Below are 27,933 nucleotides of genomic sequence, written 5' to 3'. Positions count from 1 at the left end.
GACCCATCAACATGATATAAACAGCATGATCCAACCAAATCACCATCGGAATTTGGACTGTCCATCTCGTCATCTCTCTTCAAAACATGGGATTCATCAATGTCATGATTGAAATCCGTCCATGTACCGCCCACAGCCAATCAGAGCTGCCCCCTGGGCGTCATCCCTCGGACTTGGACATCCAGGTCGACATCCAAATCCGTCACACGTCCTGCCTGTCCTTGTCTTTGATCCAATTCCTGTTTTCCATCGTCCATCCCGTCCTATGATAATCTCTCTGCCCGTGCGTGATTTCCCCTCATCATCTCTTTCAAAAGTGTAGCCTTGGAGACTTCACAAAGTAACAAGAAACAACCGTTCTGGCCCCCGCGACACCCATCCCTTGTATCTCGAGACATCGTATCAGATATCAGGTACCTAGGTATCCAGGTAAGGTTTCATGTAATCAATCATGGGTCTTTCCTCCCGGGTCGCAGAGCACAAGTCCGGTAACTCCGGCTCATGTCTGCTCGACTCACCTTGTTGCTTCACCTTCCCTTCTCCTCCATCACCTCTCCAAGCATCATCTTCTGCCCCGGAGATTGGCCAATTGCCCAGCTTCACCCTCCATCAACCACCTACAGTACACGAACTCATACCAGAGACAGACAGAGAACGGCCACAATGTCGCCGTTACATCCACCTAGGGATGCCTTCCAGGGCAGTGTATACAGCCCGCTCTCGCCCACCTCACGCACGCCCTATCAGGCCCGTCCCGAATTATACAGCGCCTACTCCATCGTCGACACTGCCAAGGACAAGGCAAAGCAATTGAGCGCCGAAGCCACCGCCGAATTCGAAAAGGCGAGCTCAAAGGCCAAGCCGAACGGGGGAAAGATTGAACTATACTCGGGCAAGTACTATGCCGCCTGCACCTTTGGTGGACTGCTCGCCTGTGTAAGTCTCATACAGCATCCATTCATCGCCTCGCCTCGACATCTAACAGCTTTCATTTCAGGGACTCACTCATGCTGCCGTCACCCCCCTTGATCTCGTCAAGACCCGTCGCCAGGTCGACTCCAAGCTCTACACGGGCAACTTTCAGGCCTGGGGCAAGATCTACCGCGCCGAGGGCATCCGCGGCATCTTCACCGGCTGGAGTCCCACCCTCTTTGGATACTCGGCCCAGGGAGCTTTCAAGTACGGCTGGTATGAATTCTTCAAGAAGACATACTCGGACATGGCCGGCCCCGAGGCCGCTCACAAGTACAAGACGGGTTTGTACCTCGCCGCCTCCGCCTCCGCCGAGTTCCTTGCCGACATTGCCCTCTGCCCCTTTGAGGCTGTCAAGGTCCGTATGCAGGGCACCATTCCCAACCCCTACACCGGTACCTTCAATGGCATCAGCTCCGTCACGGCCAAGGAGGGCGCCGCCGGTCTGTACAAGGGTCTGTATCCTCTGTGGGGTCGCCAAATCCCCTATACCATGATGAAGTTTGCCTCGTTCGAGACCATCGTCGAGATGATCTATGATCGCCTGCCTGGTCAGAAGAAGGACTATGGCAAGGCTGCTCAGACCGGTGTGTCCTTCACCGCTGGCTACCTGGCTGGTATCCTGTGCGCCATCGTATCTCACCCTGCCGATGTCATGGTCAGCAAGCTCAACGCCAACCGCGCACCAGGAGAGGCCTTTGGCGGTGCCCTGAGCAGGATATACAAGGACATTGGCTTCAGCGGCCTTTGGAACGGCCTGCCTGTGCGAATCGTCATGATCGGTACCCTTACTGGACTCCAGTGGATGATCTATGTGAGTATTTCTCGTTGCCTGGACCCCGGCAAAGCTTCAAGTCTCGAGTTTCAGTGCTGACACGAATAACAGGACTACTTCAAGATCTTCATGGGTTTCCCGACCACCGGCGGCGCTCCGCCACCTGCCAAGAAGACGGAATAGACGTGTTAGAGTTAGCCCTTTGGTTGTTACCTTGTCCTCAAGTAAACGATGGACTACCGAGCAATTGCCCTCAGTTGTCCCCAGTTCTCATGTACACTATCAGGGGCCGATAATGACGGGTGAAGGAGAGCAGGGTTAGGAGTCCCATCAACAAGTCATTCCTAAGCAAGTAGTTAAACCGCCAGACGTCACACAACCTTTGCCAGAAGTGATTGCTCATCACGTCAGCCGGGCTCGGCTGTGTCTTGATCTCACTCAGTTGTGATCCATTGTTAGACTTGGCCGCCTCCACCATTGCCTGTCACGGGAAATAGCAGCGCCCCGCTCATCAGATCGAGAGACGGTATGTCTTTTTCGTCCCCATTCCGTGCATAACACGAGTTGATCGGACGGGAATCTAGGAAACCTGCAGGACGCAAGGCGTAATCGACAGTGCAGCGTCTTACTCCGAGCGGGAGCATCGGGAATCGCACAAGGGAATATCCATGCGCTGCTCGCAGTGCAGGCAGGTTTCACCGTGGACCGAGCTCAGGCAGGCAGGGATTCTTGCTCCTCTATCATGATCTAGTCATGCCGTGCTGACATGGTCCACTGATAGCAGAGCGTGGGGTGGCAGTTGTGAAAGTTGAGGATAGTGTCGCCCTGATTACGACGGTCCCGAGGTGGGTATGATTTAACATAACCTCTCAAGAGAACTGCCGTGCTTGCTTTTCATGATCGAGCATGGATCAGCTTGATGTTGGTTCTGAAAGTCAGTTGCAGAGTGGTTAGCTGATGAGCGACCTCCTGTAAAGCAGATGCATAGCACACAGTGCGACATGGACTCTGCCTGTAAGCGCCACACGGTCCGACGGTCGCCCAAAATGGACGCATTCCGTCATGGTACATGAAGTGGAAAGGATCAAATGGCGGGGAGAACGGCGCGGTTGCGTGTGCGTTGGAAAAGATGGGGACGGCAGCGCGCGATGCGATGCGTGTGTGCGTGCGTGGTTGCGTTGCGAACCCACGCACCCGACGCTAGCGCCAGTGACGTTTGTTCCAGAACAATGCCACCGCAAAGCCGTCACACTGAGAGACCAGGGTCATGATGGAAAACTCCATCCAAAATTAGCGGCGCGAGGTCCGTTGGCTGCAGCATCACCCCCCTCTCCAGCTCTGGCGAGCCGAGCCAAGCAAGAAACCGTCCAGAGATTGCTGCACACTCGCAGACGCGGGCCGTCGTAGAACGCCACAGCACGAGGGCCAAGCGGACTATTTCCGAATCGATCCATGTCTTGGAGTCGGTGTAATTCAAAGACCGAGATCGAGAGCGAAAGTGCTTCTCTCGTTCGTTGGGCAGCAAACCCGAAAGTCGACAGGAACAGGACGTCCCGTCCCGGATATGTTCAGCATCATCGGTGCCGAATAAACTTGTGAGACCCAGAACTCGAGGTAACCTTGGTGGAAAGGCGCATCATCGGACTGGCGTGAAGTACTTTGGTGCTGTGGTTGCACCAGACTCATCCAACGGTCAAGGGACCCTTTTCTAGACGAAAGGGAGGGCATATCGACAGCAACGGACCGACTGGTCGGCGATCAGGATGGGAGGAGAACCAAGGTGATAGGATACCATCGTCGCGGTTGGACACTCTGGGCCGAGTGATTGGTGATGGTTGGCAGTGGATACGGGGATGTGCCGCATGGCAACCCCACACTTGCTTCGTTCGCTTCCACCATCTTGATGCCTCGAATGAGGGGTCGAACAAGAGGACGGGTGATATCTCTAGCTCTGATCTCTTGGTGGCGAGCGGCTGGCAACCTGGGTAGCGACCTGAGCTCTGCAATTTGCCGGCGATGCAAGTGTTGAAGGCATACTGGTGAAAACGACTCCAAACACGACCACTGGATCGAGTTGATGATTCCAAGGGGCTGCTTTGTTTGACCATGTACCGAGCACGCAGGGACCAGGGTGACGATTCCCTAGGCTTGATTCACTATGCCCTATCTCGTGCTTTTCTCCCACCTTGCCCTGCTGTCCCTGGAACCATTCAGCCGTCCAGTCGATCGAGGCACGTTACCTTGCAGGTGGCGAGACTGGACCAAGCTGCACTTATCCAAGACACAGCCGGTATGTGGAGGAACTGACATTTCCCACCAAGCAGCTCATCGCAAACCAACAACCGACTTGCGAGGGCTGGTAGACTTGCCTCAATATAGCTTGTGTTGGCTTGAATCCTAGTTCCATCCTTCGTCTGGGTAGTAGTCCATCGAGGAGCTGTTGTTGGTGCCCGCGTCCTATGTCAAGATTCAGGCGATGCCGTGGGTCGTGGGTCATACGTAGGCAGATTTCGGAACTGTGCCTCGGGCTCATCGATACCGACCTTTGTTCCTGGGAAAAGTCATGCAGTCTAAACATAGGTTTGCAGTGGACGCAGGCAGGATGAAACCTGCTTTCGTCAGCACAACCTTCTCGTCCGAAAAGCTGTATCCGACTTCTTGGCAGTCGTTGATCCGTCTCGGCGTCCGTTCGTAGCCAAAGGGAGGTCCGGCTAAAGTCCCCCAACAACCCTCGGCAACGAGAAAACTAGCCACCCATCTCTCACCGCACACGATGCCATGATTTGCAGGCAGTCCTGCGCCAGGGGCCGGTAGCCGATGCGTCGTGGCGCCGTTGGCTAGCGCTTGTCGCTGTCATGTTGACTCGTGAGTTGCAGCTAGATTCCCTACTCGGGCTTAGAAATGTCGCCGGTTGGAACAACCATCCTTGGACGGTGGATTTTCCCGGAGGATCTGGACTCTCGAACCGGCGGAGAAGTGTTAAGAGGGCATGTACAGTAGTGCCAGCGCCGCCCAGAAAGCCGATGGTCTTGGTGAGCGTTTTGCGTGGCTGTTTTTCGACCACCTACTCATTGCCAACGTGGACTTTGACGATGGAAAGAAGATGGAAATTCGTCTCATTTGCTACCGTTCAGACGGTGTTTCACCTGTCCAGTACTAAGAAATCTGAATGGAACTCACTATCTGCGTCGGACCTGCCGTCGGTCACATCCTGAGATGCATGAGCTAAAGTAGGTACTTGCTTCCCCAAGCAAACCGCCTGGTTTGGGAGCATCCATTCACACTAAATCGACGACCCATCATTGATCTTGCACCCAACTTTTCACCAACTGCCATCCCCACAAACCATCGGGATCAGTCAGTGTCAAGCCCTCTATCCATCTTCCGTGCTTCTGAGCTCCGTGCCCACTTGCCTTGCTGCTGCTCATCCATCCTGGCCTCGATAACTGATCACGCCCGACATCTGCGTCTAGTACCCTTGTCGATACCTCGTGGCCCTGTCTTCTAGAGCTTTCATTGCCCTGTCGCAGCAACCAATAGGCCCCTCGCCCGCCTGGGCCTGTATGGGACCACCGTCCGGGGTCTCTCAGCCGCCCACACCACGCCAGCCGGGCCTCGTTCCCCTGGTCCCCTCCACGGATTATCCCCACTAGTCACCTAGTGACAGAGTCGCCTTGTGGCAGACACCGACTGCTCGGGCTAGGATTACGTGGGTGACGAGCTGTGTACCTTGTGGCCTAACAGCTAACAGCCCAGGACTTTACTCTCCCCCTGCGCGTCCGGTTCTGGGGGTGGTCGCTAGGGACCCACCAAGGCACCACCATCGAGGCTTGGAGGGGGCTTCGGGGGTCTGGGCAAACTGGGGTCGCGCGACGCCCATTTCGTTCCTCGCTGCAGGAGACTGCAGCGGTTGCAGGCCTACTGCGAGCTTGTGGTGGTGGTGCTGCAGCATCTCCGGGCGTCGGATGTTAACGTTTGGTGGAGGTGGATGAAGGGCCAGTGAAGGACGGTTCCCCATGGCCAAGACGACCGCTCTCGCCGAGTCGATATATTGCGCATGAGGGGAATTCCGGACTCTAGCAGTTTCGTTGAGGACGTGATGCCTGATGCTGATGGCTGACCAAGACAGCATCCCACAGGTTATGGAATCCATTACCTAGGTACTTGTAGCGTAGCGGCCTGGTCCAGGTAACAACAGAGCAGGCTGTTGGATCCAGTCCAATCCAATCTTGCCTACCTGCCATCGACACCTTACAGCACCTACCTACTTGGGCACGGTACCTCCTCGCCTACTTACGCACCATCCAACGGGGAGTAACTTATCCTCCTCCACTATTCCCTCCCCCGGACATCCAGAAACAGACCATCCTCCCGCCACCATCAGCCTCGAGGTACCTTGCCTGTGCTCTCTGGCTTGCTGGTCCCATCTCTGCCTCTCTTGCCCTCTGCCGAATTTTCTACTCCTCGATATCTCTATCGACCATTACGCGCCTCGCCTCGCCCATCGGATCGTCCTCCCCCCCAAGACAACATCCCCAAACGAAGCTTGCCTCGTCTCTAGATCGGCTCTGTCGCTCGCCCAGACCAGTAGTTCAACCCGGCGCTATCAGAGTCCACGCCACACACTCGCGCCTCGCTTTCCCCAGCCCAGCGCCCAGCGCCATCCCTCGCCCACGACTCGGCAACTTCGAAATCGGCCCCAGCTTGCGATTCTCTGTCCTTCCGCCTCGCGCGCTTCTCTTATCATCCTCTGGTAGTAGAAGCTCCTGCGCATGATCCTTGGCTTCAATTGTGTCTGTTGTCGTTGAGCTGCTGCCGCGCAGCTGTAGCGGTCGGCCGCTCGACCTCGTCCCTCGCTCGCTCGCTCGCTCGCTCGGCTCACCAAGCCCGCCGTCTGCTACTATTTAGCATCCACAACGACACCACAACGGCGCCATGGCGGGCTTCTTCAACAAGATCAAGGGCTCCAACACGGTACGTCGTCAGCTTGAATACTCCCGCTGTTCCCTTCGGCGTTGGACATATGGAGCTCTCCCACCTGCTTCAGCTATCCACGCGCCCTCCCGCCTTGCGCCAAGACCTTCCATGACTGACAAAATGCCTCTCGGCTCATACTCATAGGCCTCTTCCTCCCCATCCAACAAAGATGCTGTCGCGAAGAAGAAAGAGGAGCCCGTTCTTGACCTCACTCCTCTAGAGAAGATGCTCCAGAATGCCGGGCCCTTGCGAGACGATGGTACTGATCGATTCTTCGGCCTCGAGAACGTATGTCCCCGCCGTCTACTCCTACCACCGGACCCTCTCCCGTCTCTCATTCTATCAAGCTACTTTCCGATTCACTAAGCTAATGTTTGGCACAGTTCGGAAACACATGGTATGCTATCGAGGCATCATCTAACCAAGCCGTGACGCTGACCTCGGAATAGCTACTGCAATTCGATTGTCCAGGCTCTCTTTTACTCGGAATCGTTTCGAAACAATGTCGTCAACTACCCCCCAAGCTCGCCCTCTGACACTCCGAACGGCACTCGGCCTAGAGTCCCCGTCACCATCAGACCCCCGCCCACTGACCCAGCGGTCAACCTCCCGAAGCAAAAGGGGCTCAGCACATCACAAGTGATCAAACAACGACAAGCCATGAACCATCAACTGCCTGGGCAGGTTGGTGTTCGGCCCGAGGACAAGCCAGACACCCCCGAATATAAGAAGAAGCAAGCCATGATCAAGGGCCCTATCTTGGAGCTGGCCAAAGAAAACTCGGCCGCCTACGGCATGGACGAATGCACATTCACTGGGCTCAAGGACATCTTTTTGGCTTTGCTGGAAAGCAACACACACACTGGCGTCCTTAGCCCGCAGCGATTTCTTGAGATTTTCAAACGCGACAACGAAATGTTCCGAAACTCAATGCATCAGGATGCCCATGAGTTTTACGGTTTGGTGCTGAATGATGTCATTAACAGTGTTGAGGCAACAGCCCGCAAAATGCAGCTACAGGCTCCCGCCGACGGCCTCGACGGGCTGGCAAATTCGGTGGGCCACGCCCTTGGGTCCGCCATGGTTAACAACGCGTCAGGGGCTTCGTCCCCGGGGACGGGCTGGGTCCATGACATATTTGAGGGCGTTTTGACATCAGAGACCAAGTGCCTGACGTGCGAGACAGCGTCGCAGCGGGATGAGACGTTTCTAGATCTGTCGATTGACCTGGAGGAGCATTCCTCCGTCACCTCCTGCTTACGCAAGTTTTCTGCGGAAGAGATGCTCTGCGAGAGAAACAAGTTCCACTGCGACCACTGTGGCGGTCTTCAGGAAGCTGAGAAGCGAATGAAGGTCAAGCGGTTACCCAAGATCCTGACGCTGCACCTGAAGCGATTCAAGTACACGGAGGACTACAGCCGCCTGCAGAAACTGTTTCACCGTGTTGTGTATCCCTACCACCTACGCATGTTCAACACAACAGAAGATGCAGGGGACCCCGACCGCCTGTACGAGCTGTACGCTGTCGTGGTTCACATTGGCGGCAACGCGTATCATGGGCATTACGTGTCCATCATCAAGGTCCCTGGCCGAGGTTGGGTTCTTTTCGACGACGAAATGGTTGAGCCAGTAGACAAGAATTTTGTCCGCAACTTTTTTGGCGACAAGCCAGGGATGGCCACCGCATACGTCCTATTCTACCAAGAAACCACATTTGAAAAGGTTCGAGAAGAGATGGAAAAGGAAGGCATGGAAGAGGTCAAGCTTGCCAACGAAGCAGCTAGCCTGGCCCAGGAGACTGGCGAAAAGGCAGAGTCGGCACCACTCAAGAGACAAGCCACACAGCCAGTAACTCCGGCTCCGGATCAGGAGGTGCTAGCAAAACTCGCACACTCGAGCACGGCGCCAGTGTTATCCTCGATAGCGCCCACAACAACTCCAGACCCGATACCCGCGGCGGCTCCGGCAACACCCTTGACGAATGGCATAACCCACACGAACACAAATACCGAAGTCAAGACGAAGGAGGACAAAAAGCGGGAAAAGAAGGAACGAGAAGCTGCGGAGAAGGCAGAAAAGCAGGCAGAAAAGGAGAGGGAGAAGCAGGCCAAACTTGAGGAGAAGAAGCGACGAGACGAGCAAACCAAGATGATACAAGCACGAAGAAACGAGCAAGACGAACTGCACAAGGTGCTCGAGGCCAGCAAGAAGACTGCGGTGCAGGAAGAGGCAGCGAGGAAGAAGGAGAATGGAACGGTGCTCAGCCACGGACTCCTTGATCGGACCAAACGAGGCAGCAAATCGATGTCGAGGAAGAGCTTCTCTCTCTTCCATCACAAGGATAAGGGCACTGCCCAGGCTCTTCAGGACGCGTCAAACGGCGACGCGAGCGAGAAGCACGAGAAACTCAAGGATCGCCTCAGTTTCGGGCTCGGACGCAAGAAGAGCACAAACCTGCTTTCACAGTCATAAACACATTTACAGTACAGCGTACATATAGGGGGGTACTCGGGTGTTTTTGTCATTATGGTCTTGGGGGATTTGGACGGATGACAGGATACCCATGCACTTTTTTGCAACGAAGCTGCCATTACATGAAAGAAAAGCACAAGGAAGGCACCAGAGGTACTGGGCAGTAATGATCTTTCTCATTTCGACCGTCTCTCAGTGGTAGTCTTGGAGCCTAGCCGACGATGCTCTTGGAGGATTTAGACCTGTTGCATGGCCTAGAGCCAGAAGAGGGAACGTGCCCAGGCATGAGCCTCGAGAAAAAGGAAGAAGGCAGGGCGGAATTGTGGTGGGGGACTGTAGCGATCTTTTTTCTTTTCTGTTTTTGTTCTCGTGGGTCGTTGAAGGGCGACAAGGTCAAACCTGCGACGCCGTCACCAACGGCTGTATCATATATACATACATATAGCGATAGCCCGGCTCAGACGTTTGTGCGTCTAGCAAGTTGGGTAAAGAAAGAAGAACAAGAGACTCGAGCAGAGCTCGAGGTGAGACGAGCATTTTCAAGCACATATCATAAGTATCATGGCAAAGTGAAGCAAGACAAAACTTTCGAATCGAATTCATGTCCAGTAGGTAGTATAGCTCCCACACACTCATACAAGGTTCGCCGTGAGTCGTACAAAGATTAATAACTCCAGTTCCAAAGATTTCCCAGACTCCATTTATGCCTCCAGACGTCTACCGTGTCCTCTCGAATTCCACATGCCGGCCGTGTTTTCCCCCCTTGGATTAGCCCAGGACGAGCTCGTACAGGATAATGACGGAATTGACAAATATCAAGGGCACTAGGCACCAGGTCAGTTTCATTCAGTTTTATACAAGAGTCGGCAATGATGCTGGTTCGGCATATGGGGCAGACGTACTCCTCATGATGGTTCGGACACTGGCGATGAGGTGGATGATCTTGGCCTTGATGCTCGCGTCGGGACCAGAGCCGAATGCGGGATCGTACGAAGCGGGAGAGAGGTTGACTAGAAAATGCTGTTAGAAGAGTTGTTTGCATGCGCTTGAGGCGGGCGACGTACTTCGAGCGAGGAAACGGTCTTCGGAGAGGACTGCGACGGCGTTGATGAGGAGGACGCAGACTGCGACAGGTCAGTACGGATGCGCCAGGGCGTCACGAGCAAGGCAATCGAGTCTGACCGTAGAGGAAGCTTCCAAAGAACCACATTGTGGGCAACTGAAGAGGGTGCAGAGACAGTAGATGTTGTCGGCGCAGAAACTGGAGGGGAGAGAGTTGGCGATGATGTGTAACTATCTTAGGTACCTGGGTACCTTGCCTGCCTTGCGGTGCCTGGGTGCCACTGCCATGGTGGCTTGAACTCGACCTGGGGGAGAGGCTGCGGGGGATCAGTTGGGCCGATCCGACGACCCCTGAGGTGGAGGCCAACCAATGGTGGCCCAAGCTTGCCCCTTCCTCATTGAGAGAGCTCCCTCTGTGTACTTCCCTGAGTATCGCGCAGGCTCAACTTACACCTGGAATCTGAGATTAAACACAAACTCAGCCTTGATCCATTTCAATGCCATTCTTGATGCTGCATTGAATTGAAGCGCCTAAACAGGCACGTTTTCGCTTCTTGCCGTCTCTCCATCAATTTCAAGTCGCTCCTTTGACGCCCGACAGACGTAGCATCAACCTTGGTCTTCACACATAACCTCGTTCAAGATGAGGGCACTTGGTCAGTATTGCTTCCATTTCCTCCATATCATCCTCCTCCTCCTTTGTCCTAGTTCACTCACCAACTCTCCTAGATATCTCACTCGCTGGTCTCCTCATCTTGGCCCCCTTGGTCCATCTCCTCACGTCTCCCTATACCAAGGTCGAGGAGTCGTTCAACCTGCAGGCAGTCCACGATATCCTCATCTACGGGACCCCAACTCAGGATGTTCACCAGCGTCTCTTGGACTCGTATGATCACTTCACCTTCCCCGGCGCTGTGCCCCGCACTTTCCTCGGTGCCGTACTCCTCGCCGGCCTAGGCCAGCCCATCGTCGCCCTCGTCGGCTTCCAACATGCCCAGCTTGTTGTCCGCGGCATCCTCGCCGCAGCCAACGTCGCCGCCCTGCTGACTTTCAAGAATGCTCTCAAGAGAGCCTATGGACCTGGTGTGGCGGGGTGGTGGGCTCTCTTCATCGCCAGCCAGTTCCATATCAACTATTACCTCTCGCGGACTTTGCCAAACATGTATGCTTTTGGTCTGAGTAAGTCACCCATCTCTCAGTGATGGCTCCAGCTTCATTTTGACTTACATGAATCAGCAACTCTTGCTTCGGCGTTCCTTCTACCCCAGGCAAACCCCCAGATGGCTTCCATCCGTCAGAAGCAAGCCATTGCCCTCCTCGTCATCTCAGCCGCCATCTTCCGCTCCGAAATTGCCATTCTCCTCATCACCACTGCCCTCTATCTCCTTGCCACCCATCGCATCTCATTGCGCACCCTCGTTCTTGTCTTCCTAGGCTCCTTCACCGCTGCACTTGCTGTTTCTGTGCCCCTGGACTCGTACTTCTGGCAGAAGCCCCTGTGGCCTGAGCTCTGGGGTTTCTACTTCAACGCCATTCTTGGGTCTTCCTCGGAGTGGGGGGTTTCCCCCTGGTACTATTACTTCAGCTCGGCGCTGCCAAAGCTTCTGCTTAATCCTATGGTACCGCTGCTCATGGTTCTCGCTCTTGTTCAGCCAGGTACCACACGCGCTGCTCGAGACTTGTTGATCCCCAACATACTATTCGTCGCCATCTACTCTCTCCAGCCGCACAAAGAGGCCCGCTTCATCTTCTACGTTGTTCCGTCTATGACCGCTGTTGCCGCGCTTGGCGCCAACTTCATCGCCGTGCGTGCTGTCAAGTCCGCCTTGAACCAAGCGGTAACCCTGGTTCTCGTCCTCTCCACCATGGCTAGTTTCGGTGCCAGCCTTGTCATGCTCCTCCTCTCCTCCCTCAACTATCCCGGCGGCGACGCCTTGAGGGAGGTCTACGCCATATCTCGCGATGATCCTTCCCCTGTCGTCGATGTTCACGCTGACGTGCTGACCTGCATGACAGGGCTCACGCTCTTCGGGCAGAACCCCTCGGGCTACCCCATCGCGTTTCCCATCAGCCCAGAGCCTGAGGCGACTTCACCTGTGCTGCTGTTTGACAAGACGGAAAAGGGAGACCAGCTCCTTTGGCAATCTTTCTGGGAGCGCTTCGACTACGTTTTGGCCGAAGACCGAAACAAGGTGCTAGGTGAGTGGCAAGTTCTGGGGGTGGTGATGGGCTATGATGGCATTGAGATCCTCAAGCCGGGGAGTCCAGCTGCTGGGGAAGACGAAGCTGGCCGGGGGGAAGAAAGGGTCTTGGGCCAAGGTGCTCGTATCGCCGCCATCAGGGGCTTTGTCAGAAAGTACACAGGTGGGTGGTGGATCGGACCCCGAATGTCGCCCCGGATCCGAATCTTGAACCAGGGCAAATAGATGCATCGCATCAGGAAGTGGAACGGGGACTTGTAAAATATGCTACACATCAATGCAATGCTTTTTTAGTACTTGCTATCGTTTCAGATAAAACCAAGGCATACTGCGCGGTTCGTAAAACTCCGAATGAGGCAATGCCTACAGTATAAATCTCACCAACAACCAGAACCAGACCTTGACCCAGACCCAGGTAGGTAGGTAACTCGACAGTTACAAAAAGGGGAGCCATGGCTTTCCCATCCCCCAACGCCGTGCACTTCTTCTCCCTCGAATGCCTTTCCCATCCCAAAAACCCCATGAGTAGTTTCTCCCAACACGTATCTGGACCCGAAAGAGCAAAACCCCCCAGAATAGGGGGGGCCATGATTCCCATAGACAAGCTCGCAACCCAGAAAACAAAAACACTGCCCATCCATGCCAGGACCCCCTCTCGCCTTTCCTCTCCTGAGCTCCCTTCCTGGCAAGTGACCTCCCGAGCAAACTATAAAGTTGAAGCCTCCAAAGCTTGAAATGCCCATGTCGCGTCCAGGGTGATTATAGCATATATACAAGCGCGAGGAACATCGCCACGTCGAGTCGGCCGCGAGGACTTAGGACTCTTGCTCCGTGTCGCTGCCTTCATCCGTATCGTCGTCATCTTCATCATCGTCGCTGCTTTCGGGGCTGGGCAGTTTGCCGTATCGCTTCTTGTACCGCTCCAGTTCCTTACGTTGAGCCGTGAGTTCGTCCAGGATATCAGACATGGGCCCTCGGAGCTCGTCAAGCTCCTTGATGACGCCACCGCCAATAGCAAGGTGGCGCATTGCCAATGTTGAGATACACGTCTACCGAGTGTTAGTGGGACCACGATGTATACGGCTTCAGTTCCGACTCACCTCTATCCTGCTCACTTGATGTTCCATAAAGTTGATCAAGAATCGATCCGTCACCTCTCCTCCACGCTGTTTGATCCTTTCGAGCAACTCTGTCTCGGGAGATTGAAGGCCCCCAGGGGCCTCGTCTCGCGGCAATTCCAACGAGCTGCAGAGCATCTCCAAGCGCAAGCTCACGCGCCATAGAGTCCAGATCATATCTGGGTCGAAGCTGAGCTCGGCTCCAGGAGCGAGGATCGCTGGTTTGTCGCCACCGCCTTCCTCTCGTCTCTCATGCTGCTGGTGGAACTCGATACGTCCGGCCAGCGCGTGGGGGTAGAGCGAGTAGACAACTTCGGGATTTTCCAGACCCTTCAGCTTCTTCTCGCCTAGCTCCTTAACTTCGAAGCCTTGAGAAGTAAGGTGTTTCAGGTCCTTCCTGATGGCGCTGGCATACGTTTCGTCCTCAAACGAATCTTCAGCCTCAGAGGCGTTGCTCCGGTCTGTATCCTGGAAGTTCTCGAGACATCGCTGTATCTCCGAGATGAAATCAGTCGACACAGTGATCTGTCCTCCATCCGCGACAGCCGAGATTCGGGATGCTTTGTTGACCATGGGTCCGAAGTAGTCCATACGTCGGGTGACTGGGTCTGTTTCGCTCACGCAGTCTCCAAAATGGATACCCATTCGCACTGACAGACCCTTGAAGATGAGGCTGTTGTCTTTGTCGTACGCCGGTTGGCAGGACACCGAGTTCAAGACTTCGGATGGCCAGGGCAAATCGAGGAGCCCCGTCTGGACCGAAAATGTCCATAGCAAAGCAGATGTAGCTGTCGGGAACGACACCATGAAAGCATCACCTTCAGTCTTGACCTCGTATCCGCCGATCTTTCTCAACTGCCGACGCATAAACTCGTTGTGGAGCTTGATGGCCGATCTCATGGCGCTAGGATACATCTCCCACAGGGTTGTCGAGTTCTTGATATCCGTGAAGACGATGGACACGTTGCCTGTGGGCGCCGGGATTTCGGCCTCGAGTCGGTTGAGCTGGGAGTCGAGAACATCTCCCTTGCCTCTACGGCCCCTTCTCGTCGAGAGAACTTGAGCCCCGTCGGGGATGCCGGATGGATAAAGGGACATGCTAGTGGTTCCGCGGTGATTCCTGGACCGCTCCATCCGCCGCTTGAGGTCAGCGACACTAATCATCATGACCATGATTTTACCAGAGGCGCCATATGCAATGGCGAGGTCGCGGAGCTTCTGGGCCGCTCTCATGAGGTCACCACGCTCTGCTCTCGCGATGTCAGTGACCAGGCCAGGAGACAAGTACTCCCACAACTCCCTGGTTGCTATCAGGATGATATCATCCGTCTCCTTGAGAGTCATGTTGCTGACGTACGGCGCCGCCTGCACGGCCGGCATCAGATCAACATAACCAAAGGCGCGTGACACCTGGAGAAGGTCGTTCAACCTGCCATTGCGAGAAACCCACCCACCAGCTTCACGAATGCGGGATCGTTCGCTGGGCTCAGCAGGGTCATGCTTGCGAGTCAGCATCTTGTGGGTGCCATCAGTCTGGATCACCATGGCCTGGGCATCGCCCACGTTCGCAACGTATAGTTCTGTACTCTGGAGATAGATCACGGTGGCAACACCACCCGAGTTGAGATCCTCCTTGGTCAGAATCACGGGCTGGCCAGATCCCCTATGCACTTTGAGCGGCCGTTCTTCCGAGTGCTGGATAGCGATCGTCACCAGGTCCTTGTTGAGCGCGAGGAATGCACGCCGAAGAGCGTCAATTGGGGTCTCCTTGGTCTGTGACTTCAGTGACTTCAGCTCCAAGGCAAAGATGTGACCGAAATTCTCGTGGAGATACTTGGCAATCTTGGATCCTCCACTGGAGAGAGCCTGTCCGTCAAACAAGCCCAGAAGCATCTCAGTCTCGGAAGCATTGAATCTCGGTACCACCAAGTCGACAGTGGACAGATGCTCATGTTTGCCAAGGGTATCGGCCATACCGTAAGGCAGGTGGCCGGCGAGAGATCCCGATGTGCGCACACGTCTGTCCTCACTCTGATCGGGGATGCTGGGTTGAGTAAGTGTAACATCCATAAGACCCAGTATGCGCAGGTTAAGCAGACGGCTGAAGTCTGTGTACTCCTCACGATCAACAACCCCGGGTCCACTAGGGCCGTATGTTGACTGCTTGATCTCCAGGCGCTTGTTGCCGGACAGGTTCAGGTATCGCAGGTTGGGGTTGAGGTTCCAGTTCCAGTCATACGGCACGTTAGAAATGTTGTATTTCAAAAAGTTGTTGCCGCAATCAAGCACGGCAAGGTTCTTAGCCCGAGAAATGTCAGCAGGCAGGTTGGTGAATTTGTTGCCGTTGATGTACAGCGCCTGGAGCAGACTGGACTCCTCCAAGTCATCTGCCGGCAATGTTGTGAGTCCATTTCCAGACAGATAGAGCTCGACAAGCTGCGGCCACCTCTTCATCGACCTCTGTGGCATGTCGCTGATTTCATCGTTGTATGAGAGGTTGAGCACCTTGAGCTCCGGGAGCAGGCTGATCTGCTCAAAAACATCATCGTCAAGACGGTTGTCGGCCAGGTAGAGGTTTCGAAGAGATCCGGCAAAAGTGTTAGTAAACCTAGATGAGGAATCCTTTCTGGGGTTCGCCGAGGACATGGCCACTGACGGTGTAGTCGCTCTCGACACCACCGACGTCTTCCTGCCACCCTTCCCATAGACAGACACTACAGAACTCTTGCGGTCACCAGCCAGGGGAGACGGGCCGACACTGAGAAGTGTGCTCGAGTTTTGACTTGGTCTTCTCTCATCAGAGAGCTCCTCTGAGCTCGGCGTGGCCGATAACGTCCCGAGGGGAGCGGCTCTCCCATTAACAGGGGGTGGCGCCGGCTGTGATTCCTCGCCGGGCATCCGCGGCGCCCGGGAGGCCGGCGCGGGGAAGTGTTCGAGGACGTTTGAGGAGGCGTTGAAAGTCTCGAGTCTATTCGCCCACCAGAGTTCCATGGGGAGTTTAGAGATGTTGTTTCCTCGCACATTGAGCACTCTCAGCTCATTCAAACAACCAATCTGAGCCGGCAGTTCTCCCACCGAGTTATTGGCAATGCTGAAATGCTCAAGCCTGCTAAGAGTGCCGATCTCTTGGGGCAAGGAGACGAAGTAATTTTTATCCAGGATCAAATGCTCAAGATTGATCATGTTCGCAAAGGAGGAATCAATACTGGCCAACTGCGCATTCGAGAGGTTCAGTATCTTGAGCGTCGGGACTGGTGCCACAATCTCGAACTTGTTCAGAGGGTTCGAGTTCAGCTTCAGCTGGCGAATCGACTCAAACTGTCCCACAAAAGACGAGACGCAGTTGTGATCGGCGGATAGGATCTCCAATTTCGGGAGTTCAGAGATGATGTCGATGCTCGTGATGCCATTGTACTTGATGTCAAGCTCGCGCAAACTAATCAGCTGTCTGAACGAAGCGGGCACGGCGTGTGTCAGTCTGTTGTTGGTTATCAGCAGTTTCTCCAAGTTTTGCAGGCCGCTGATCTCGGGGGGGATCGTTGCAATGCCGTTGAAACTTAGGTCGAGGTCAACCAGACTCGGGAGGTTGCACAGGAATAGGGGGAATTTGTCGAGGAAATTAGAGGAAATGTTGAGAGAACGGAGTGAGAGGTATGCTCCAAAGTAAGATGGTATGTGTTTGAGTCGGTTATTGGCAAGGTTCATCTTGAGTATCCCCGTCAGAATATGGAGTTCGGCATGCTCCAACTGCTCCAGACGATTATTGGCAACATCCAAGAAAGTCAGTTTGTTGGCCCGGCTCAAACTTGGTGGTAGCTTCCTCGCTTCGTTGTTGTTGAATTTGATGTCTCGAAGATGCTTGCAAGACTGGATAAAGTCTCGAGGAACGTCAAGCGACAGGTTGCGCGAAAGGTTCAGCGAGATGATCTCCGCGGCCTTGGAGTATAACGATATAGGGATAGTAATGAGGTTGCGGCCAGAAAGGTCAACATAGTTGAGCTTCTGTGCTCGAGCTAGACCCATGTCAGTGGTCTTGGCGTGGAAGTCGCTCTCTCGTGCCGACAAGAACATGAAGCGGCAGAGGTAGCTGTTGTCCTCTCGACCAAGATCCTCAATCCTATCCTTGTCCTCGTAACCAACTTGTTGCAGCAGACGCTTCTGCATCAGCAACGGTCTCTCAGGAGGCGTCAGCACCCGAATGAGATCATGCTTCTTCAAGATGATATGGTAATTCTCCAAGCCATCAACCACATATGTCTTCTTGATGACCTGTGAGATGACGTCCGTGACGCTCGAGTCCAGAGACATGGAATGTGTTGAGAATGTCCCGTCTGAGCGAAAGATTCGGATGCAGTACGGCGCCGTCTTCTCCTCTGGTCGAGGGGGGCTTCCAATCTCGTCGAGATCAGGTCCGTGATATGAGTTGTCTTCGGTATTACGCCGCACCGCCCAACTGTCCGGGGCGTCCCATCGACCCTTAGGAGCTATCGATACCACCGAGTCGGTGCGATCTGCTTCGACATTGTTCACAAAACTAATGTCCATGGGTGTGAGCGGCGGAGGCTTGGTCAAGATCCCCTCCATGTCGTTCAGGTTCGTGTCAAGGTGGTAAATTTTGTCGGGATCATTACGGTCTGTCGGGCCAATCGATTCGTCGACATAATCGTGTGGTCGGTGAGATCGCCCCTTCTTGGAGAATGGGAACTTGTTATTGAAGGTCGCAGCGCCCCGCGTCCCAGGTCGCGAATCTGGAACATCGCTCTGGTCTCCAGGGCCAAATGTCCCTGAGAGTGGTAATACTGAAGGTGATAGCTCTGGCCGGTGGAGGTCGGGTTTTGAGGATTTGGGTTGCAGGGACTTTGTAGATTGGGGTAGATCGCGGAGCCTGGCGGTATCTTCCTTATCCTTATGATGCCGTCGAAACCGACCAAGCAATCCACGTTTGCCGTGGTGGCCAGGCGAGGTCTGCCCGTCCAACTGGCTGGGTTTCGAACCCCATGTCATTCCTCCACTTCTAGTACTGGGCGTAGGGCTCTGCCCTCTTGACCTCGTCGAATACATGGCAACACTGCTGCCCCCTCGATCGCGCTGAAGTTGTGTGCCAATGGCTGTGTCGTCCCTGCTCTGAGTTGGTCGCAAAGTCCGGGGATCATCGTTACTCTTGTGGTGTCGGTGGTGGCCGGGCATATGCACTATGGAATGGCCGGACCTCGACGAGGAGGATGTCTTTGGAGGGACCTGCGAGGATCCGTCGTTTACGTATCGATCTCGATCGGGGCCAGTTAGGATATCTCGTACGGGGGCTTCGCCATATCGCGCAATGTCCTATTCAAGCGAGGTTAACCAGTCAACTCTGGCAAGCAGGAACAGTGTCGGGAAAGCATCGGGATCTGGAGATGATGCGAAACGGGTCAAGGGAGGGAGATTGGAGAGGAATGAATCGATCGCGGACCAGGCCAGTGGGGGACATGAGTAGCTAGGGTGACGAGACAGGGAGGCGCATGGCGGACGTACAGTGTTGTCCTGATACAAGAACGGCACCACCTCTGGTGCTGGAACGGGTGTTCTTGGTCTCGATGATGACGGGGAACCATCTCTAGTATGATCAGTGGCATTGGAATAGTTGCGATCTCTGTGTGTGGGGCGACTGTGGCTGTATGAGCGCGACCGCTGGTCCCTGCCCACGAGCGAAGTGGGTAGGCTGCTCTCGGAGCTATCGCGCCCGGGGAATTCCTCGCCAAAGAAGCCCTGCAACTTACGCAAACCGCCACGGGTCACGCTGGTCTTGGAGCCCTGGCTGCTCGCGGTGAGGATGCTGGCGGCAGATGGACGCCTGCCATCAAAGTATGCGGCATCCGGGGGATCGTGAGACGCGGCGACCTGGCGGTGGTTGGGAGGATGGCCTGGTGAGAGCTGAGAGGCGAGGGACAGATTGTCGCTAGAGTCGTTGTAAAAGCTGGTCGGCATGGTGGAGGATGGCGTGGAGGAACCGTTATGGTTCATCCACGGAGCAATGTGAGGGTTGGGGCTTGCGGTGGGCGGATTGTGCTGAATCTGAGGTATTCGGGTCTCGAGAACGGCAAGCTCGCGTCGGTAATTGGTGAGGTCGCTCATGCGACGGTCTTTGGATGCGACATTGGCGATGCCGCGGGCGGCGAACGAGGTGGTAGTCGGGGAGACCTGATGCTCATCCTTGGGGGAGGACCTGAGAGACGCAGGAAGCCGTTAGCTGGCAGACGGGAGGCGGCGGGAGCGGGAGGCGAGATGAAGGTCAGACGAGCGCCGACGGGCAGGGAGAACGGGGGACGAGGAGGGATGAACGCGGGCACGGGAGGCGGCATGGCGGGACGGACGACTCACCACTGGTTCATCAAAGAAGCATTGTCGTCGGCGCTGGAGCGAGCAGGGTGAGAGTGCCAGCGAGATGTGGTGGGGAGGGCCCAGGTTGAAGTGGAAGCTGAGGAAGCTCCTGGAACAGCAGGAGCGGCAGCAGCGGAAGACGGAGCTGGAGTTGGAGTGGTAGTGGTAGTATGGTCCGGATTGGGAGTAGGCGAGTGAGTGGGAATGGGAGTGGAGGTGGCAGAGGCGGGAGCAGTGGAGGAGGCGGCAGTGGCAGTGGTGGACGACGACAGCGACGACGAGGGCTTCACGGTGACGGCGGAGTGGGTGCTGCTGTCGGTGCTTGTGCTAGAGCTCGTGATGGAGCTGATGCGATTGCCGGCCTCATTCCTGGTCATGGTCGCCGGGGCGTAGATGGCGTTGATGGCAGGGCCCTAGGCCATAAGGTCCGGATGAGGACAGCACGGGGCAGCTGAGAGCATACGCGGTGGAGAGAGGGCGAGGGCCAAGGTTGGTGGACTGAATGGGGATTGGGATGGGATGGGTTCGGGGTGCGAGTCGAGTCGCAAGGGCTGGCGGGCGGGGGGTGTCCAGATACGGAGACAAAGGTAAATGATGCTTGGTTATAGGGCTGCCGGAGCGGAAATGAGAAGCGATGCCTGCTCAAGTCATGTCTCGAAGAGTGGCCAAATGGAACGGGGAGCCGAAGAGGGAACAGATGATGGTATCTCGAGTTATGCGGTGATAGAGACGGGAGGCTGAGCTGAGGTTCGCGGAGGAGGAGGTTGTGGTCCTGTAGGTTGAGGTGAGGTGCGGAGGAAAGCTCCCTCAAACAAACGGGATTGCAGCCCAGGCAAACGCAAATGCAGCCAGCGAGCGCCTGCTGCTGCTAGGTCCATCGCCCAACATGGAATTAAGTGTCGACGATGCTGGCTGCTTTGGTCTTGGGGGCGCTAGCTAGTTGCTGTACGGGCTGTACTGTACTGGACGCCGCCCGGGGGATGGCGACCGGGGTGTGAGAAGAGAAAAATGATGGACGGTGCTTGCTGGGGGGGGCATGACGACGATGGTTGGTTGGTTGGTTGAGATGGGGATGGAGACCTGGAGGGGAGAGGAGCCAGAGAGTGAGGGGACCGCCCGGGAAGGGGGGGCTTGCTTGACTGGTGCCGACAGAGGTACCGCGAGGTGACACCTGAGCAGAGATTCAGGTGTACCTGAGCGACCGAGGAATGGTGCCCCGTCTCTGGAAGCGATATTGTTGATCTTGATCTAAGGGGAGATGTGATGGGGTTGCAGAGCTTAATTGCTACCACGCGGCAGCCAGGGGAAGGGTAGGTTTCCTCTGACTCGGTGACGCTCGCCAGGAACGAACCAAGCAGCCCAGACGTCGGGCGCAAAAGATGCACCGCTCGAGGTCACGACAGGTCGGGGCAAAGTCAAAAGCATCGAATACCTCGGCTCAGGTATCGCCAAGTAGCGACCTTGCAATCGGGCGACACAGGCGCGGCATGGCACGTACCACGCTCACTCTAGTACCTTGGGTAGAGCTCCATCTCCATGCCTTGGCCATTGCCGGCAGCAAATTCCACATGGAAGAGAGAGGCAAGCAATATGGACCATAGCCTTGGACTATCATATGTTGAGGTCTGACTCTATGGGTAGATAATTGTCCTTCTCTGACTCTCCCAATCTCGCTCGAAGTAGACCGAACCTCCAAGCCCCAGTGTGCAAATCCCCATGTCCACGCCAGCCAGGTACGAGATCAGAGAAAAATCAAAATTCCATCAAAAAGACGGCCCAGCTAGCCCGTTTACAGGCTGGCACTGGCAGCGGGCTCCATATCATCATGCACCAAGAGGGGACGGCCCATGCTCCGCCCAGGCTCAGGGTCTCTAGTTGGGAGCTATCGTTGCTTTTTCCGGATAGGTTGGATCCCCATGGGATTTTCAACTTGAGGATTTCTCTCTCTTCACTTCCCTTCCTCTACAGGGGTGTCTTAATCCTCCAGCCTCTTCATTGAGGGTTCTCACGTGTGCCACCACCTCTGTGCCCCGGTCGGTGATGCTGTAACGTTGAGTTCTCCGTGACAAGGGGGATCCTTTCATGTGGGTAGGTTGTCATGTTAGTCGGCGCCTTGGAATACCTCCCTCCAGGACAGTATGAAGCTGGTACGGGAATGGATGGACCGAGATAAAGTAGAAATATGGCTGCCTGCCTTGATGAGCCATTATATGCAACTGGACAAGCGTAAACCCTCCTCCATCCAATCCATTCACATCCACTCTGGTCGGGTCCCTCTGATCCCGCTGCAGTCAGCCAGCCAGCCCTGTCTCCCTGTGGGCGCATCTAAGCACCAAGCCCAGCCCTATCTCCGCCCATCTGTCGAGGGAGAAACACAATGGCGCGACTGTATCGTGTCGTTTGTGTGTTTCGTAAGGGCAAGGCCCATCCTTTGATGTGACTCTGGTGGAACCTAGCACCGTCTGCCTCTTGACCTTTCTCCAGTCCCATCGTCTCTTCTCTTGTCCTACTGCTCCTCCTCCGCCTTCATGTTCGTCCGGTGCAACAGCTGCATATCCGTTGGTCGTACACACGCTACCTAACACCACAAGGTACGGAGTAATATTCGCGTCATGTCCCTTGGGCGATCTGTGCGTCCTCTTCTGCTGGCCCCAGACGGTCAACGGCAGATGGAGGGCTGGCAATACGGATATCCCGTATGTACATGATTGCACGGATCCCAGTGCGGCATGCAGTAAGATCCTGCATTCGCAGCCGGCAGATGGGTTTTATTATTATTAGACGAGCCGTTCAGCGGAACGTGGAAGCGGGGGAAGCAATAGACGGGAGATCTGAATCACCTGTCAAAGCTTGCGGGATACTTTGTTCCGTCGATAGAGGGTTTCATTCTTGCTTTACTCCAGATGGAGAGAACACAAGCCACAGCCCTACCAATGATACAGCTGGTGGTGGTGTTGTCGACACCGCCACTACAATACCCTCAACCACAACTACATAGTACTCCATCCTAGCCTGCTTCATATGTGGCTCCCAGCCGATCTCGACTGTCTGGCGCACCCTCAGCTTCAGGTTACCAATTTTGAAACCCGAAACCGCAAATAGCAATAATCGTGCCAGTGTGCTCTATCTGAAGCGGACTGTGTGTTGGCCTAGAGGGCCTCGCTCTACATGAGACCTTGGTGCATTCTGTCTAATACTGCCACATAGCCTCCACGGCCAGCGACTGCAGCATGCAATAAGTTGATCACGAGAGACGGCTCGGGACCTCGCATAGCTAAGCTCCAATGAATGATTTCAACTTATCTCTTTTCTGCGAGCAGCTACCGAACAATTTACCCTAGAGGGGCAGGCCGATCCATCGATCTGCATATATTCCCCGGGAAATACTCCGTGACACCCTATTAATTAAGACGCAAGATGCCGCCGCTATCCTCCTTCACTCTCTCTGTCGTTCCACCGCGAGCTACCTGCTGCGAACTCCTCACTGAGCGGGCGAGACGCCGTGTGACGAAGCCACCTCCACTAAGGAAACACCACGATTCTACGGACCCCGCAAGGTTGATGTCACCTGCAGAGGAATGATAAAGAGACACCAATTGCAAGTTGAACACCACGTTCTAGAACCAAAATATCAAAGCCAGAAACATATCTAGATACTGGGATACCGGCAGCGTGTTCGTTTCTTAGTCGTGAGTATCGAGCCCCTTATCAGTGGCCTCAACGTAGTAGCTGACGTCTGAGCAGGCATATTTGCACGTTTAGCAGGCACATTTGCAACAAGAGCATCCATCCCCAAACCATCAAACTGAGAACTTGATAAACCAAGACCCCAGCAGTCATCATGGGTAGCTCAAACCAGAACCCCCGAGCTTGGTGGAAAGAGAGCTCGGTCTACCAGATTTACCCTGCATCCTTCCAAGACTCGACAGGCACTGGAGTGGGAGACCTGAAGGGCATCATATCCCGTGTCGATTACCTCAAGAACCTGGGCGTCGACATTGTATGGCTTTCACCAATCTTCAAAAGCCCCCAGGTTGACATGGTACGTTGCTATCCTAGCCCCGGGAAACCGATGCCGTGATCTAGGGATGTTAACAACAAAATAAGGGATATGATGTCAGCGACTACGAGGCCATCGACCCCCCATACGGGGACATCTCGGACGTCGACGTCCTCAAGGACAAGCTTCACGAGCGAGGAATGAAGCTAGTCCTTGACCTAGTCGTGAACCATACCAGCGACCAGCACGAATGGTTCAAGGAGTCTCGCAAGTCCAAGGACAACCCGTACCGTGACTGGTATGTCTGGCGACCTGCAAAGTACGATGCAGATGGGAATAGGCAGCCTCCGAACAACTGGCAGGGCCATTTCCAAGGTGAGGCCACCATATGATTCGAACCCGCACCCCAAGCTCACACTTGCTCAAAGGAGACACATGGGAGTACGACGAGACAACAGACGAGTACTACCTGCACCTCTTCTGCAAGGAGCAGCCAGATCTCAACTGGGAGAACCCAGCGGTCCGGAAAAAGGTCCACGAGATCATGCGCTTCTGGCTCGACCGCGGAGCTGACGGCTTCCGCATGGACGTCATCAACTTTGTTAGCAAGGACCAGGCATTCCCCGACTCGGACCAGACCGTCCTCCGCGGCCACGAGTTCTACGCCTGCGGCCCGAGATGCCACGAGTACCTCAAGGAGATTGGCGAGATTCTGCGGGAATACGATGCCTTTAGCGTCGGCGAGATGCCGTGCGTTCACGATGAGCGCGAGTTGATCAAGGCTGTGCGTGCTGACCGTGGGGAGTTGAGCATGATTTTCCACTTTGAGCTGTAAGTCGACACCATCATTCTGTACCATCACCTCAGTGGAACTAAACATGATGTAGGATGGACCTCGACCACGGCCCAGGGGGTAAGTTCACACCCAGGAGCTGGAAGTTGTCAGAGCTCAAGGCCACCACCCACAAGTGGCAGAAGTTCATGTACGACAACCAGGGCTGGAACGCCCTGTATCTGGAGAACCACGACCAGCCTCGATCTGTCAGCCGCTTCGTCCATGATGACCCCCAGAATCGTGTCGCAAGCGCCAAGCTGATTGCAGTCTTCCTCGGCTTCCAGTCGGGCACGCCCTTCATCTACCAGGGCCAGGAGATTGGCATGACCAATGTACCCAAGGACTGGCCCCTGGAGGAGTACAAGGACATTGACTGCCTCAGCCATTGGAAGTAAGTGAAAGAACCTAGAGAAGAGGCAATCGCCAGTTAACATTGAGCCAGCACCCACAAGGACAACGCCGATGCCGCAACCCTCGACTCCTACAAGGTCGAGTACCAGCTCAAGTCTCGCGACAACGCCCGAACCCCTATGCAGTGGGACGCAACCCCCAACGCGGGCTTCACAGCAGCCGAAGCCACGCCCTGGATGCGCGTTAACGACAACTACCGTGAGATCAATGCGGCCTCACAGACGTCGGACCCGAACTCAGTGTACCACTGCTGGCGCCGTGTGCTCGAGAAGCGCAAGGAGCACGTCGACATCTTCGTCTACGGAGACTTCCAGCTGGTCGACGAGGCGCACGAAAAGGTGTTTGCGTACTCCCGGAAGGCCGACAACGGCGATGCTGCGCTCGTCGTGTGCAACTTTGCGGCCGAGACGGTCTCATGGACTTTGCCCGCCAAGGCCAAGGAGGTGTTGATCAGTTCTACCGGGAGGACCTTGAAGGATCTGAATGGTGGGGAGATCCAGCTTGCTCCTTGTGAGGCCTTTGCAGTTCTCCTGTAATTAAAAACTAGAGGCAGCATCAAGTGCAGTCTTAACCTCAAGCAGCCCCTAGATAGTTCAGAGAACGACCTTGGCATTCGTGGAATCGTAACCACCACAGCTACATCTGGTGACATTAGAATATCTAAAGCAATCATTGCTGGTGCCAAGTGCAAACCAGAGTCTGAACCTTGCACGCCATGCTACACCTCGGTGACAGTTGTCCTCTTACATCCGAAATCGTGTCATACCTCTTCATGTATCATCTCGCCGACAGCTTTACTCTCCTCCATGATCCCCCTTGCCTTTGCGGCAGACACATCCATGTCCTCCATGATGAGTTGGACAGCAAGCTCGGCAACCAATACAGACTGAATAAAAGCCGCCGATCCACGTCCGGCAATGACATGGTCGCTCACGGCCTTTTCCATCAACAGCTCGCTAAACTCTTCCACAAGGTAATCTTGCATGAGCTTACCACCCCGCGGACCGTAGTACCCGGGGTTCAGGTTGCCTTCCTTCTTGAGTGATCTGCCTTGGCCGGTTTCGATCTTTTCCGCCAGAATGTCACGGAAGTGTGACTTTTTGCCGTCAATGACCCTCGATAGGTAAGCTCGATGGTCGCCAAACCGGCGTTCCAGTATTTCCCAGTCAACATGGGGGTAGCCTCGCTCGCGCCATGTCTCCATGGCCGTCTCCTTCTTGTGTTTCTCGCAGAATCTTTTCTGCATCTGCACATTCAGCAACTTCTTTCCCTTCGAGTATTCCTTCAGGGATATTGCCGATACCAACTCTTGACACCATGGACACTTCGTGAGTCCGCTTTCAAGACTCTCTTCCTCCTGAGCTGGCTCGTCCTTAACAGATTCCGCGTCACTGGAATCCGTATCTAAGAGAGTTCTTGTGCTTCCATACCCAATGGCGTCATCAATGTCGATTGGTACGATGAACTGTGCACGCTCGATCTTGGGTGGTGCTTCTTTGGCCTTCTTTCGCGCTTCCTTCTCAATTAGTTTCCTACTCCAGATAGATTTCCTCTGTTGTGAGGAGGAAGATCTCTGGCTGAGATCGTCGTTCTGCGAGAGCCTGAGCACCCCGCCCTTTGTTGGTGAGAGAGAAGGCTTGTCTTTGGGAATAGGCCTCATCTTGTTTTCTTGTTCAGGGGAATCGAATGAGTCCCCCGGTGCAATCTTCAACTTGGCCTTGTTCGATTTCTTTGGGGTACCGAGGGTATCGTCTGGTAGCGCTTTGAACTTGGCCTTGCTTGACTTCTCAGGGCTGCTCCAGAGTCCAGATTCGTCTGCATCACGAATCGTGTTTTTGGAAGTCTTTGTCGGGCCTGATTCCGAGTCAGTGATATTGTGAAATGTGGCCATCGAGCGCCCCAACCTTTCTTTGCTTGAGTCTCCTTTGACACTTGAGATCCTTGTGACCCTTGCGAGCCCCTGCCTTTCAAACCATAGGTCGCCTTGGACCTTCTGGTCTTGGTAAAACCACATTCATCCTTGAGGAAGGTGGCTGAGCTGGAGGGACTTGTCTTCGCTGGAGCGGATTCTTTACTGGTGACTAGCTTTCTTCGCTTGGCGCTGGAGGATGATGCTTCATCGGTATCTTCGCCCACTGAGTGTTTTAGGCCTTGCCGACTAGAAGCCTGCCTACTGTCCCTCTGAGATGTATTGGTGCCGTTGGGAAATCGTGTGCGCTTCATATCACCCCGAGCTGGCTCATCTGGCTCAGAATCCTCAGCAGGAGACTGGCGGCTGGTGCTTTTCGACACTAGCTTTAGTGAAGCAGCCACGGTAATGTCATCTTCATTGTCGGAAGATAAAGGCGGAGCGGAAACATCTTCGACGGTCTGTGGTTCAGGGCTGGGCTGGATTTTGCCTCCGATTTGGCGGAGAAGCCGCTTGGGGCGTTGGTTTCTGCTCAAGCCAAGCATCCTCGCGCCGGTCTCCCCTGGCCCTTCTTCCTGGAAAAGACGATGCCTATGGCGAGGGGATGCAATGAAAGCTACTTTGGTGTTGCTGCGGCGGATGTGGCACTCCTGCCTCAAGGAATGAAGCTGTCGACGTGGGAGTTGATTCTGCGAAATGCACAAGAAGAAATGCGCAGTCTAGATCCTTGCAGAAGAGCAAAGATGAGATGGGAAAGAGCAAGGCAAGCAGAAAGCAAAGCGAACTGATGGGCGAAGACTTGAATTGCAGGGGACTCATTCAGTTGAGGTGCATGGTTCAT

General features: G+C 54.9%; 6 protein-coding genes and 1 pseudogene across 7 annotated transcripts, besides 1 other annotated feature; 4 read left to right on the top strand and 3 right to left on the bottom strand.

Moving 5' to 3' along the window:
* Nucleotides 1-663: 663 nt before the first annotated feature.
* On the top strand, nucleotides 664-1,930 carry NCS54_00062300 (Mitochondrial phosphate carrier protein 3, mitochondrial; the record flags this gene model as incomplete). Its single annotated transcript, XM_053146269.1, has 3 exons — nucleotides 664-936; nucleotides 998-1,786; nucleotides 1,859-1,930. 3 exons carry the CDS (start codon nucleotides 664-666, stop codon nucleotides 1,928-1,930), a joined length of 1,134 nt encoding a protein of 377 aa, XP_053002244.1.
* A 4,752-nt stretch (nucleotides 1,931-6,682) lies between these two features.
* Nucleotides 6,683-9,196, top strand: NCS54_00062200 (Ubiquitin carboxyl-terminal hydrolase; the record flags this gene model as incomplete). Its single annotated transcript, XM_053146268.1, has 4 exons — nucleotides 6,683-6,721; nucleotides 6,869-7,012; nucleotides 7,108-7,121; nucleotides 7,174-9,196. The coding sequence occupies 4 exons, from the start codon at nucleotides 6,683-6,685 to the stop codon at nucleotides 9,194-9,196; spliced, it is 2,220 nt and encodes a 739-aa protein (XP_053002243.1).
* Nucleotides 9,197-9,964: 768 nt separating this feature from the next.
* NCS54_00062100 (Hypothetical protein) lies at nucleotides 9,965-10,511 on the bottom strand (the record flags this gene model as incomplete). Its single annotated transcript, XM_053146267.1, has 4 exons — nucleotides 10,379-10,511; nucleotides 10,261-10,320; nucleotides 10,099-10,206; nucleotides 9,965-10,020 (listed from the first exon to the last, which is right to left on the bottom strand). The coding sequence occupies exons 1-4, from the start codon at nucleotides 10,404-10,406 to the stop codon at nucleotides 9,965-9,967; spliced, it is 252 nt and encodes an 83-aa protein (XP_053002242.1). The 5' UTR covers nucleotides 10,407-10,511.
* Nucleotides 10,512-10,901: 390 nt separating this feature from the next.
* On the top strand, nucleotides 10,902-12,684 carry NCS54_00062000 (Mannosyltransferase; the record flags this gene model as incomplete). Its single annotated transcript, XM_053146266.1, has 3 exons — nucleotides 10,902-10,914; nucleotides 10,967-11,437; nucleotides 11,495-12,684. 3 exons carry the CDS (start codon nucleotides 10,902-10,904, stop codon nucleotides 12,682-12,684), a joined length of 1,674 nt encoding a protein of 557 aa, XP_053002241.1.
* Nucleotides 12,685-13,274: 590 nt separating this feature from the next.
* On the bottom strand, nucleotides 13,275-20,314 carry NCS54_00061900 (Adenylate cyclase; the record flags this gene model as incomplete). Its single annotated transcript, XM_053146265.1, has 4 exons — nucleotides 13,275-13,508; nucleotides 13,560-18,902; nucleotides 19,092-19,782; nucleotides 19,938-20,314. 4 exons carry the CDS (start codon nucleotides 20,312-20,314, stop codon nucleotides 13,275-13,277), a joined length of 6,645 nt encoding a protein of 2,214 aa, XP_053002240.1.
* A 3,449-nt stretch (nucleotides 20,315-23,763) lies between these two features.
* NCS54_00061800 lies at nucleotides 23,764-25,719 on the top strand (annotated as a pseudogene). The gene is made up of 5 exons: nucleotides 23,764-23,979; nucleotides 24,045-24,312; nucleotides 24,366-24,768; nucleotides 24,825-25,163; nucleotides 25,215-25,719.
* Nucleotides 23,764-25,719: a sequence feature.
* A 224-nt stretch (nucleotides 25,720-25,943) lies between these two features.
* NCS54_00061700 (Restriction of telomere capping protein 4) lies at nucleotides 25,944-27,637 on the bottom strand (the record flags this gene model as incomplete). The annotated part of the gene is made up of 2 exons (XM_053146264.1): nucleotides 25,944-27,037; nucleotides 27,088-27,637. The coding sequence occupies 2 exons, from the start codon at nucleotides 27,635-27,637 to the stop codon at nucleotides 25,944-25,946; spliced, it is 1,644 nt and encodes a 547-aa protein (XP_053002239.1).
* Between the last annotated feature and the right edge of the window lie 296 nt (nucleotides 27,638-27,933).

This window comes from Fusarium falciforme, chromosome 1 (genome assembly GCF_026873545.1).
Source record: "Fusarium falciforme chromosome 1, complete sequence".
Taxonomy (NCBI): domain Eukaryota; kingdom Fungi; phylum Ascomycota; class Sordariomycetes; order Hypocreales; family Nectriaceae; genus Fusarium; species Fusarium falciforme.
The sequence above is the reverse complement of the archived record's forward strand: the minus strand, read 5'-3'. Positions and strand labels throughout refer to the sequence as shown.